The sequence below is a fragment of the Rhea americana genome, unplaced genomic scaffold (assembly GCF_003343005.1).
Source record: "Rhea americana isolate MKP2758 unplaced genomic scaffold, rheAme1 scaffold_430, whole genome shotgun sequence".
In the NCBI taxonomy this organism is placed as follows: Eukaryota; Metazoa; Chordata; class Aves; order Rheiformes; family Rheidae; genus Rhea; species Rhea americana.
The window spans coordinates 1-11955 of NW_028186569.1; the positions used below are offsets into that span (position 1 = coordinate 1).

The 11955-nt window shown below is 56.7% G+C and overlaps 1 protein-coding gene across 2 annotated transcripts in view; it reads right to left on the reverse strand.

Moving 5' to 3' along the window:
- Positions 1-7: 7 nt before the first annotated feature.
- Positions 8-11955, reverse strand: part of LOC146589809 (DDB1- and CUL4-associated factor 8-like) — a 21789-nt gene continuing 9841 nt past the window's right edge. For both annotated transcript variants that reach the window (XM_085315580.1, XM_085315582.1), the window contains exons 2-10: positions 11509-11579; positions 9806-10479; positions 8776-8916; positions 8166-8260; positions 6306-6416; positions 4069-4141; positions 3276-3333; positions 2694-2801; positions 8-2204 (exon numbers count right to left, since the gene is read on the reverse strand). In XM_085315580.1, the coding sequence (XP_085171706.1) occupies positions 1834-2204; positions 2694-2801; positions 3276-3333; positions 4069-4141; positions 6306-6416; positions 8166-8260; positions 8776-8916; positions 9806-10479; positions 11509-11557 (1680 nt within the window). In that variant the 5' untranslated portion in view covers positions 11558-11579 and the 3' untranslated portion in view covers positions 8-1833. The remainder of the gene's footprint in view (positions 2205-2693; positions 2802-3275; positions 3334-4068; positions 4142-6305; positions 6417-8165; positions 8261-8775; positions 8917-9805; positions 10480-11508; positions 11580-11955) is intronic.

The following is an 11955-nucleotide window of genomic DNA, read 5'->3' on the forward strand; positions in this document are numbered from 1 at the left end:
AGGGGCTCAGCTCCAGCCAGGGCCCGCGGTGCCAGCGGCCGCCAGGCGCTGGCACGGGGGCCGCCGCTCCGCGGACAAAAGGCGACTTGTGGGGCCCCCCGCGGACGGGCAGGGAAGCGGTGGCGCGGTTCCCGCGGGAAGGGAGGCGGCGGGAGCTGCTCCCGGCGAGGCGGCGGCGGGAGCTGCTCCCGGCGAGGCGGCGGCGGCTCCGGCGCGTTTAAAGAAAAAAAAAATATATATATATATATATAAAATAACTAAAGCATCGGGCAGCGAGAGCCGAGCGGCTGTCGCTGTTCCCAGCTCCCTCTTCCCTGCCTTTCTCGCTCCCCTTCACACCTACCCCAACCAGGGAAGAAACCAGCCGGCTGCAAACCTGGCCCGGTTTCCGCGCGGGTTTTGCACCCTCCGAGCACCCGCGGCAGCGAGGGGGCCGGGCGGTAACGCAGGGTGCCCACGGTCTCGGCCGCCGTGCCGAGATCGCCGAACGCCGGTGCTCCCGGCAGGAGAGGGATCCCYGTCTCCGCACCTGCCCCGTCTCCGAGCCCCGGGCACCCGCGAGGCCCGTAAAGCGGAGCCGAAACTCGGCCCGGAGCAAGCCCCGCGCAGCCCGAGCCAGGGCAGAGGTAGGAGCCGCCCGGGACTCGACCGCTCGCGGCCCAGAGCCTGGGAAACGCAGCGTGGGGCTGACCCCAGAGCAGCTGCGGCCGTTTCCTGACTTGGACTCGGCGACGACGCAGCTGCAAACCCGCCGGGGAGCGGTGCCCAAAACCCAGCCGGGGAGCGCGCGGCTCCCGGGGCCCGAGCGGGAGCTCCRAGGCCTTTCTAAGGGAACAGCAGCGCCGGGACAACTCTGCAAAGTCCATTTCTGCTCACGCGCTTCCTCCGCCTCTCAGCTCTTCCTAGATACAGATTTAACCCTTGAGATGAGCCCAACTCCGTAGACCGGCCTTCCTGGACAYCAGCGGGCACACACAGACGCACAAACGAGCGAGCAAGGGTATGGCTGGGGCTGCCACATCCTGGCAACACAACAGCACGGATGTCCCCGGACCTCTGCACTCGTCCTTCAGTGAGGAGCACCCATGGGGCTTTCAACCCTAGCTTTGCCCCACCGGGGCGATCTGGGATCTGGCRGCCAGCTGAGCTGAACCGATTTCCTCCGAGCACCGGCGTTGCTGCCTTTGCCTTGCCAACAGCCAAGTCGTAACCAGGGGACTTCTCCTCCGAGGCAGCTCGGGCAGGAGGCCAGAACAGACATCTGCCTTCGCCCAGCCGGCCGAGAGGACGGAGRGGACCCCGAGCGCGTTGGTTTGAGTCGCGCTCCCTGCCGACGCAAGGCAAGTCGCAGCCCGTCTCCCCGGGCAAAGCGAGGGGAGAGACGCTAAATCTCCCGTCAGGCTACAAAGCAGCGTCGGAAGCACAGGGAACAGCACAGGTTCTCCTTACGCAACCCCAGAGGGGACGAGACGGGGCGGGAGTCAYGGCTGGCCTGGAAGGAGGCCTAACAGCCACCCATCCGGAGAGACGCAGAGCCGGAGCGGGGTGGGGGCTCGCCCTGAACACAGGCGATCTTTCATATCTCGTTTCTAGATAAAGGAGGAGGAGGAGGACTTTGGCCCCCAGCCTTCACCTTACCCTGCCCAGTGATTTCCACACAGTGATTTCTTATTTCAGAAGCTCTTTCGGCTCCATCACCCTTGCCAGGCTGCCTCAGCCCTCATCAGCTGCAAATCCCCGGGCCAACGCTTGGCTTTTGTCATCATCTCTCACGGGAGGGAGAGCAGGAACCAGGTTTTGCGCCGAGCGCCCCAAGCACAGAGGAGCAGAAGCTCAAGGGAACTCGGTTTTCATTACAAATTCAAAAGGGACAGGCAGAAAAAAAAAATGCGATGGCAAACCAGCGGAGGCACGCGGCTCCGGCCAAGATTGGAAAAGAAACCCCCAKCTCGGCGCTGATCTCGGTGCGGATAACGAAGCAGAGCAAGTTGACGTGACCGGCGCTCCGAGCGCGTCGCGCCAGGAGCCGCTCGGCCGCAGGATCCGGGTGCAGCCCTGGCAGCGGGAACTCACCACTCCTCCCTTGTCGCCCTCCATGAACTGCACGATCTGGCAGGACGACTTCTCCCACAGGAAGATATGGCCACAGTCGCTGCCGCTCACCACAAACTCACTTTTCGGGCCATAAAAATTGACGCCTTTCACTGAAAGGAGAGAAACAACCAGCCTGAGGCCATCGGGAGCCGGGCAGCGCTCCCTGCCATGAATTCGCTTCCTGCCTGGCAGCGAGCGAGTTTCCAAGGTTACCAGAGTGGATCTCTTCCGTCCCCAGACACATAATAGCTCATTCTTTGCAAGCCCAAGAGTTTGTGTTAAGACTCTTTGAGAGGAAGATAAAACAGTCGGTGCTGCAGAAACAAGCTAAAGGCAGGCAATTAGTCTTCCGGGTTGCTCTGGGGACGGTCCTGCCCCCCCCAAAGCCTCCTCGCGGGCAAAAAGAGGGCGAAGCTGCCCTCTGCAGCCCCACCAAGGCAGCGAGCTCAGCTCTCCTGCCCACGGGGGAAGGCGACRCGCAGGTGGGACGGTTTAACGGCGGCCTCCAGGTGCGGTTTCTGCTCTGCCCCCCCCCGAGGAGGGAGGATACGGCCCAGCCGAAGGACCGCGCGGGATGCTCGCTCCCAGCTGGTCCTTACCAGTGGCATTATTGCGATGTCCCTTGTATCTCTTGATATACTCCGCTCCGTCGCTGTGAGAGGAGTTGAACAGATAAATGTCTTCATCGTTGTAGCTGGCCAAGAGCTCTGGCGTGAGGCAGAACAGACAGGCAGAGGGGTGTTAACACCGAGCACRTGGAGAGGATCTTCCCGCTAGGGCCAGGCTCGGCGTGCTACAACGCAGCCGGCCAGAGCCGCGAGGCGCTCGGCTGCCCCCCGGCCAGCGGAAAGCAGCTCGAGCGCGGTTTGATCCGCAGCGTTTTCCCAGGCCGGGAAGGCTCCGTTTCGCAGTGACTCAGCCCAGGCTACGCACGAGCTGCGACTCATCCGCCAGCCGGCCGGATCGGAGCTGCAGCCCGCGCCCGGTCGCRCAGCGGTTGCCGCACATTCCTCCCGCGTGCGGTGGCCTCTCCATCGCCACCACCTCCCATCTCCCCCCCCCCACCACCACCACCTTCCCGCGCTGGAATTTCCTTTGCAGATTTCCGGCAGGCTCAAGGCGCTGTAACACCAGGCTACRTCCGCCGGGCTGGCGGCAGCGGGGTGAAGGGGGTTACTCACCCGACCCGTCGTGGCTGTACACGAGGCAGGTGATGTTAGCTTTGGACTCGCTGTTTACCTAGGGAAACCACAGACAGCTCTGATCCCACCTCCTCCCCCCTCAAAGGCCTCGACCCTCAGCGTACCAACACACCTATGCTGACCACGTCATTCTTTTTTTTTGCAACGACTTTAAAGCCAGGCCATAAAAGCAACACACCTTCCTAAGCCAAGATGGTACTTTATAGATGCTGGAAGATCAGGGTCAAAAGGAAAAAAAAAAAAAAGGAAAAAGAACAATAACAAAAAGGGGAAAAAAAGCTAGGCAGTTTGTTCAGCTTCTCTACATGTTTTCCAGGCAGGAAGCCTGCGAGAGACTTGGCCAGAAGCATTCCTCAGCCTCTCCTAAACAGGGCTCCCGAGGGAGAGCTCCGCAGATCCGCGCCGCTAGGTTTGCCGAGGCCCCATTTCAGGCTCTCTCGCTTCGTTAGGAACGAGAAGCGCTGCCCGCGCGAGCCCAACCGCGGGAACTGGGCGCAGGCCAGCTCTGCCAGCGAGGCCTGGCACGGGCAGCACCTCCGCCGGCGGGAGACCCCTTTTGTGTGTCAGTCACCCTGCGGCACAAGCGGTTCCCCCCCCGCTTGCCCCCGGCTCTCCCACCCCAGCAGCTGCGCGTCTCCCTCCCACCCCAGGGTCTGCCCACCCCGAACCACTGCCAACACGTGGCAGGCTGCCTACGGCGAGGGTGGGTGGGCTCCCCCCACCTCCCACCCAGCCCGTCTGCTCTGATGTGTCGCGGGAGCGAGCTGCTTACCAAGTGGTGAGGGCAGAACTTCTTCAGCACGCCGTTGTTTTCGTTCTCATCTATTTTTCGCTGGTCATAAATCCTGGTGGGGGGGGGGGAGAGGGAAAGGATGGCAGGAGTTTGACATTTGCTCAAGACACGAGCGATGCTTTTACGCAGCTCAGATGCACTAAGGCAAGCGCTCCCCAACCTCTCCAGGAAAAAAGAATAAAAAAGAAAAGAAAAAGCAGGGAGAAGGGCAACAGCAGCCGTCTCAGACCACGGAGACTTCACGTTAAACCTGACTCCACATTAAACTGATTAGGAATCAAGACCTGCCCATGACACTGGCTGGAGGCTCCAGCCCTCGCCAAGGGATCTGCAGAGTTGCAAGTGGCCTGGACTAACAGAAGTCTCGGTCAAAGCAGCTTACTGTCACCTCCTATTACGCTGGAACTATCGTTTGGTGGCTAGTGACAACGTCGAAGTCGGCCTGCGTACGGGCCACGACCTGTGTCAGAGCAGAGGCTGCTCGGGAAGGGGGATGCGACTGCCACCGCGCTCATCCCACAGCCGGGCCGCAGTTAACCTCCTTGAGCCTCGCTGATGTGGCAAGTCCATCAGGAGCTGCCTAGTGCCCGGGGCAAGCCAGGCTCTGCCCAAATCGCAGAGCAGGAAGGCAGCCAAGGAGTGGGAGAGGGAGAGGAGGAAAACGGATCAGGACGTGGTCAGAGAAAGGCAGACACAGAGAGCAGCAGCAGCAGCGAACAGGAATGAGGAGAAATGATCATGGACTTCTCTGAAAGCTACTGACCTAGCAAGGTGCCAGTGCTGCTACGTGTGAGCAGTCTCTGCAGAGCCCGCGTTAAATGTTTCCATATGCAGCACCCCAGGAGATGCTGCCTGCGTGCCAGACACCCGCCTGGCTAACGCTCCAAGGAGCTGATGCTGCTCAAGGAGTATCAGCAGTGGGGCTGCAGAGTCCCTGAGCTCTCCAAAGAGCAGTCCCCACGCATCCTCAGGGAGCCAAACAACAGCCTTGGCTCTGCTCAGTCTCAGGAAGCTGAGAAGCATTCCAGTCCACTGCCTCTAGTCAAAAAAAAAAAAAACTCAATTCTGGCTGTACATCTAGGTGGAGATCTCAGCATCCCCTYCTGGAAGTCTCTTGACCAAGAGCAAGCCAGCCTTGGTTGAGAGCACTGGTGAACAAAAGCTCAGGATCACACGCAGAGCGAGTTACTCTGAGCTGGATCCAAGGGTGGGCAGATCAGCTCACTTAACTGCAGGCACCCGGGTCAGAGCTGCTCACCGTGGGCATGTGAACCTACTGCACGATTCACCTCTGCCTAAAATAGATGCCAGACGAGTTGCACCTTCAAACCCATCAGCTCTAGGAGAGATCTGCACTACTGTAAGGAGCTGGGAGACAGTCACATGGAGACAGTCAGGTCCAGCACAGGAGGTTACTGCCCTGAACATTTTGAAGGCCACAGAGGGGAGAGACTTTAGAAGCTAAAAGCAGGAAAGGAAGAGAAACACAGTCTTAAGCTAACGTGATGAGAGGTAGATGCCGCATGGGATGAAGGAGGCTCGCTCACTGTGCCTTGAGCTCTGCAGAGGGGATTATCTCTAGCTGCGGGGGTTAGAGGGGAGACGAGCACTGGAGGCAGAAGAGGACAGACTGGCAGGGTAGGTCTGCGAGAGGGACAACAGGTCACATACGCAGACCCACGGCTCCACGGGCACGGGAGGAATCAATGCTATAAGGGCTTGATGACACAGCTTTGGAGGAACTTTTGGTTAAGSAAATTCAGGAAGATTTTAGTTCATATGGAGAGGGAAGGGAGCCAGACCTGCAGTTGCCATTAAGAAGCTCAGTCATGCTGAAACTAAGACTCTCCCTGAGCTTAATCTCATCTCTGATGCACACCAGGCACTACTTGCTGGTTAGGGACCAAGAGAAGATTTCTCAGAAGCTCATTAAGAGAATAGCTGGTTCCTGAAGGAAGGATCTCCCAGCCTCAAGGCAGGCTGGATAGTGGATCACAGGGCTAAAGCACAAAGGATCCAAATCCTTCTCTATTAATCCCACTTGTCTTAATACTGCTTACAGGAGAATAGTCTTTCGAGGCATTACTGATTCAAGCCACAGGTGTCTCTGGAGGGACACGGGAGGTTTCRGAGCTCTCTGGGGCACTGACTGATCCCCTAGGGGGATGTTCAAGTCCATTTTGAGGGCTCAGTCTGGGCCCCCAACACAGACTCACCTCACAAACTGATCTCTGCCTCCCACAGCAAACTGGTAGGTGTTGGCTGGGTTCACGTAGATAGTATACAGACCCACTTTCTTCTCCTTCTCCTTTGTCACAACCAGTTTCCTTTAAGAAATGAGGAATAACAACAACAACAAAAAATCCACCTCGAATTCAAAACAGGGTCCAGATGGGAAATGCAGGAGCTTTGCGAGTCTCTTACTCACTCCCAGGGAGGGAAAAAAAAAAAAAAAAATCTGCTTCCAAACTGAAGCAAACACATGCTCTGTCTACGAATCAAATAACGCAGAGTGAAGTCATTCTCTGGTGTTTTCATCCAAAAATGTCTGAAGGGTTTCACTGCCCAAACCCAAGTCTGTTAGAGCTGGACAGTTAGCAGCAAGGGCAGAACCAGATTAATTCCAAAGCAGAAACACTCTGCTCTTAGGTTTCCCTATCCGTCTCCCCATAATAAGGCCCAGACTTAATGAAGTCTGACACACACCATCTCCCCTCCCCCAAGAGTCTGGGCTCAATATTTAGGCTTTGTAGGCATGAATACAAACTGAGGCAGCATCCTCAAGAAGGAACAGCAAGCTCAAAAGCTTGTCTTTATTCTAATTATACCATTCGGCTTAATGAAAGATGGGAGCTGCCTACAGTCTGCCTGCAAACCCTGCCTCCAGGGTGGTTTCAYGTTCGCGCGGTGACAATTCCCTGCGAGCATCAAACCCAAACAGCAGCAAGGATCTCCAGGAAGAAAGATGAGGGGAAGAGGAGCAAGAGACCCACTCCAACTTACTGACCGACAAACTCCTTTCCAAATGGACCCAGTAAATAAAGGAGCAGGGGGGAGGATGAAGATTAAGATTGTTTTTGAAACGCCCCGGCAGTTTTTGTCCTGGTTATGAAACAGATGGTTTTAAGGTTGCACACCAAAGCATTTGCACATACAAATAAAATCAAACCACCAGAAGACAAGCTCTGAAGCCCTGTTTTAAGCAGGATCATCTTCAAAACAATATTCCGCTGTACTGGAAAAGTACTATGATACCAAAACCAGACGTTTGTTTTAATACCCGCCATGGATTTATTTTGGAAGCTTGTCAGAAATGACAGATCTCTCTGAGATACGGGTTAAGATCCAGCATGCAACACCCAGCTGCTCATTAATTATTGTTTTCCAATTAACTACAATAGCGTTCGTGCAAGGAGAGAGCCAGGCAAACTACAAGCTCCAAGCTCCTGCCAGCGTGGAGAGATTTAAGTGCTGTAATTAATCAGCCACTTTGCTACACAGAACGTGAGCAGGTCTCCGAGCGTTTTACACTTGGAAAAGTCAAGGCCTCCGAGTGAGGCGGTGGAGATGTGCTCTGCCTTTGGGATGGGTAATTTGGTGCCGGACTGGCAGCCTTTGGCAACTGCCAGAGTAGGTACGTGTAAACATGCACAGGGACACGGATCTGCCACACAGGTTTTATTTTTAYGTCCTAGGGTCTAAAGGGTCCGATCCCACTGGAGGATGGAGGGTTCAAACACACTATCTAATTAGGAAGGCTCGTATCCCTATCCTCCTACGGATCCTATGCTCCTACGCAGCGTGGCTAAGGACTGGACCAGCCGCCTGAAAGCCCTGTGGTCTGACCTTGCTCCATGCACCTCACGGAAGACCGTGATTTAACAGCCAAAAAAACCCTCTACTTTTTCCTGCTTTACGGCTGTCAGACGAGCATGGGCCAAGGTGACCGCAGAGGTGGGACTCTCGGCCCTAGGCAGCYGAGTCTCGCCCACTCGCAGGGGAACCGCCAGGGACCCCAGGTCTCCCCTCCATGGTTTTCCCAGGTCTCGTGGCAGGAGCAGTAGAGAAATACTCACGAGGCAGGCCGGTCTTGTCTCAGATCGATGGTGAAGACTACAGCATCTTCACCTGCTGATAGGAAAGTGCATGGAGAATCCGGTTCTAGGGCCAGCTGGAAGATAAATACTCGGGCATTGGTTCCCTTTTTATCTAACAAGGTGGATAAGACCCCTTTCTCCCAGCAGACTATCAGCATCTAACAGGAGCCAAAACAGCACTAAACCCTCTATGTCCAGCACCCAGTAAACGCAGCGTGTTTATAACGCTGCTCTGGAAGATACAGACACCCCCCTCGTTACGTGTCAGCTTTGTGCAAGGGCAAACATCGTTCTCCCTCTCCCCAAGGGCTGCTGCCCAAGAGGAACGTGTCCTCTTCTCTCTGAGGACGAATTACACCACCGCGTGATAAAATAATTACAAAGAAGCATTTAAGGGCTAGTCGTCCCCCCCCCCAAGGGATGTCTCTGCTTTGCCCAACAGAGAAGAGCCCAAGCGACGACGGAGACAGCACTTCTGCCTTCGGCGCTTCGAGCAGTAATGTCCAGCATGTGAGGCAGGACAGCCTCCGGGCATTACAGGGCTCCCCAGGTCCTGTCTGCTTCCCTCCAGAAGCTGGTCTGGGCTCACCTTGTGCGAAGCTCCTTTGTGCTGTGCCACGCGCTTGGTGTTTTTGCAGCACTGGGTGGCGGAGAGCTCGGCTACTCGGACCTGGCCGTCCCGAGCACACATGGCTAGAGTGGAGTCGCCGCTGTTGGGAAGGAACTTAGCCTGGAAGACAGTAAACGGAGGGACTGCTTTCAAAGCTAGGACGGGCGCTTGTGTACGTGTGTAAGGAAACAGAGGGGTGAAACAGGACACAGACTGAGGATAGTGCTCTGGATGGATGTGTCATCCACCCCGGCCAAATCCCAATAGCTCAGAGATACGAGTCCTGGACATATGGAGGGCTCAGATGCGCAGAGAGCGATTGCAAAGCCCCTGGTCCGTAGGATGAGTTAACCGAGCCATTATCCCAGCTCCTCCTGATTCGTGTGAAGAGAGCCAGGACCCTCACGGAGATGCTGGCAATGCCAGAGTGCCTCCAAGCACAGGCTGAGACGCATTCGCTGGCAGCGAAGGCCGCGCARGACCGAGCCTGGCCTGCCAGGCCCCCTCTGGCGGTCGCAGAAGGGCCGTACCGCCCGCGCGCGAGGCTGTACGCCCTGGTACGGCCCATCCTCCTCCGAACGCAGCTCCTGCCCCACGGCTGCTCCCAAACCTTTCGGTCTGAAGACCAGCAGTGACCAGAGCTCCGAGTCAGGGAAGCTCTCGGCAAAGAAATGGCRGCATAGGAAGGTGACATAACGTCCATCTGCCATCCCTGGCCAGGGGACCTTGAGACAGCAGCTTTTAGGGCACTCAAGGGAGTTTTGATGGTTATTTACCGCTATGCAGTGGCTGTGGAACTCTTCCAGCCTGCCCTTAGCAGTAAAAACATATCCTTCCTGTCCTACATAGCACCATTCAGTGGCAATTACGTGCTCTCAGAGCAGGCAAGGGCCCACTGCATGAGGTATTACTCCAGTCCCCAGAAGATCAGGGCCAGACAAATTTAGCCAAGTTCTCCGGCATCTCTGACCCTCTGAGGACCGTCCCCGGGTGCCTGTGCCCTCCTCACCTGGAAGACGTTGCTCTTATGGCCGCTCTCAAACTCCAGCACCGGCTGCCTCCTGACCCAGTCCCACACCACCACTTTGAGGTCGTCGCTGCCGCTGGCCAGCCACGTGCCGCGCTGGTTAAAGTGCAGGGTATTGACRCAGCCCGTGTGGCCCTCGAGGCCGTGCTGGAGGCGGAAGCGTTGCACGAAAACCCTGGCCCCGCAGGCCTCGTAGACAAAGCGGGAGCTGGAGCCCAGCTCCCTTTCCCGGAGGGCATGGACCGCCTGCCAGCGGGGCTGGGGCAGCGCCGTGGTCTCCGAGGACACCCAGTCCTCCAGGGCCTGCTCGTCGTCGGAGGAGTCTTGATCGTGGTTGGCACGTTTGCGCTGAGCGCGGCGGTGGGACCGCTGCTCCTCCTCTTCGTCGTCCTCCTCATCCTCCTCCGAGTGTGATCGGTCATGGGCCCGGTTCTCCTCATTTATGGAGTAGTGGCCCGTGTCGTCCATGCTGTCAGAGTCCTTCTCTTCCCCCGAGCTCTCCGTGTCCGTGTCCCGGCTCTCTGTGCTGGTGCGATTGGGCCCCACATCATCTCCTGTAAGGCTCAAGCTGAGGTCAGAGGCCTCCACTTCGATACCAGAGGAGGTTTCTCGGCCTTCTTCAGCTGACATCTCCTCTGGGCTGCTGGACAAACTACCTGCAGGGCATGGACAACATGGGAGTTCCTCACTAAGAAATCCCACACAGAGATCTAGAGGTCTCCCCAGCCTCCCGTCTACTCCTGCTTCTCCCTCTCTCCATGGATGAGCTTTAACCCCTTCCACACCACCAACAGAGTACTGGAACAGGTTGCCCAGAGAGGTTGTGGAGTCTCCTTCTCTGGAGATACACAAAAGTCACCTGGTTGCAATCCTGTCTAACATGCTCTAGGTGACCCTGCTTGAGCAAGGGGGTTGAAGTACATGATCTCCAGAGGTTTCTACCAACCTCAGCCCTTCTGTGATTCTGCGAACAGGCAGAGCTGTGAGCTCTGCTGTGAACAGGCCCACACTGAACCCCTGTCCTCTCCGCTCCATCTCTGCTCCCAAATGTGAACAAGCACACTACACAACTCATAAGGGCTCCAAGGCCCAGTCTCGTCCCTTCGCAGTGGAGATGGGGCTCCCTTTTGCTCTGGGTAGCACAAGTGATTCCCCTGATCATCTGGTCTCTGCTCAGGACCAAGTGTCAGCTCAGACCTCGAGTTTGTCCCCATGCCCTCTCTTTCCAGCACGATGCAGACATTGCCGATGGCTTGAAAAACCATTCTGGAGCATGCCAGAGGGGACATGGGCCAAGGTCCAGTCACTGGGATCCTCCACAGCTGTACTGGGACTAGCATTTGGTTCCCTTCTTGGATCAAAGGCAACAGCAAAGTGAGAACAGATACTGGCAAGGGGTAAGACAAGGATCCAGGCACCTTTATGCTGCTCCATCAGCTCCCTCAAACACTCAATGGTTTGATCAGTGCTAGTGAACAGCTCTGCATAAAATGTTTTCCTTGGCAGATGTAGCCTTTTTTTGGTATTCCAAGAAAAGGTTTAATACATCTGCTGCACAAAGCCACCCCGAGGATGTCTCACTTGGACCAACATCTGCATGTAGTTGCTTTGCGCGTACCCAACTGGGACAGAAACACAGTCCCGAGACAGGACTAAGCGCAGAAGGTCTCTGCCGGCGCCCTTACCATTCACTATATCCGTCTTCCCGTCCATGCTGCTCCCTTTATCCGACATTTTCTTTTCTTGTGCGTTCACCCTGAATGTGAGAGATGAAGACAACAGAAGTTGGAGCCGATTGGGCACAGTCAGTCCGCAGCGACTTGGACACGACCGCCTGCCCCCGCGTCGGCGCAGCGGCGCGCGCACCCGCGGCTTTGCAGGTTGACCTCGAGAAATCACCGCTTTCTAGCAAGAATCAATGGAGGAAGCGACGTGCGAGTGGATACAGGCTGTCACGCCGTGGCCCGGCRTGCCAAGGAACGGCGCTCGATCCGCGCGCAAGGGAGAGTCACGTGCACGACATCAAAAGCTCGCCGGCTATTACCAAGGGCAGAGCGAACGGGAACGTGCCGTGGCCTTCACCAAGGCACCGTCCCTGGGCAATCGCCAAGGCTGCTAATCGCTATCTGCCT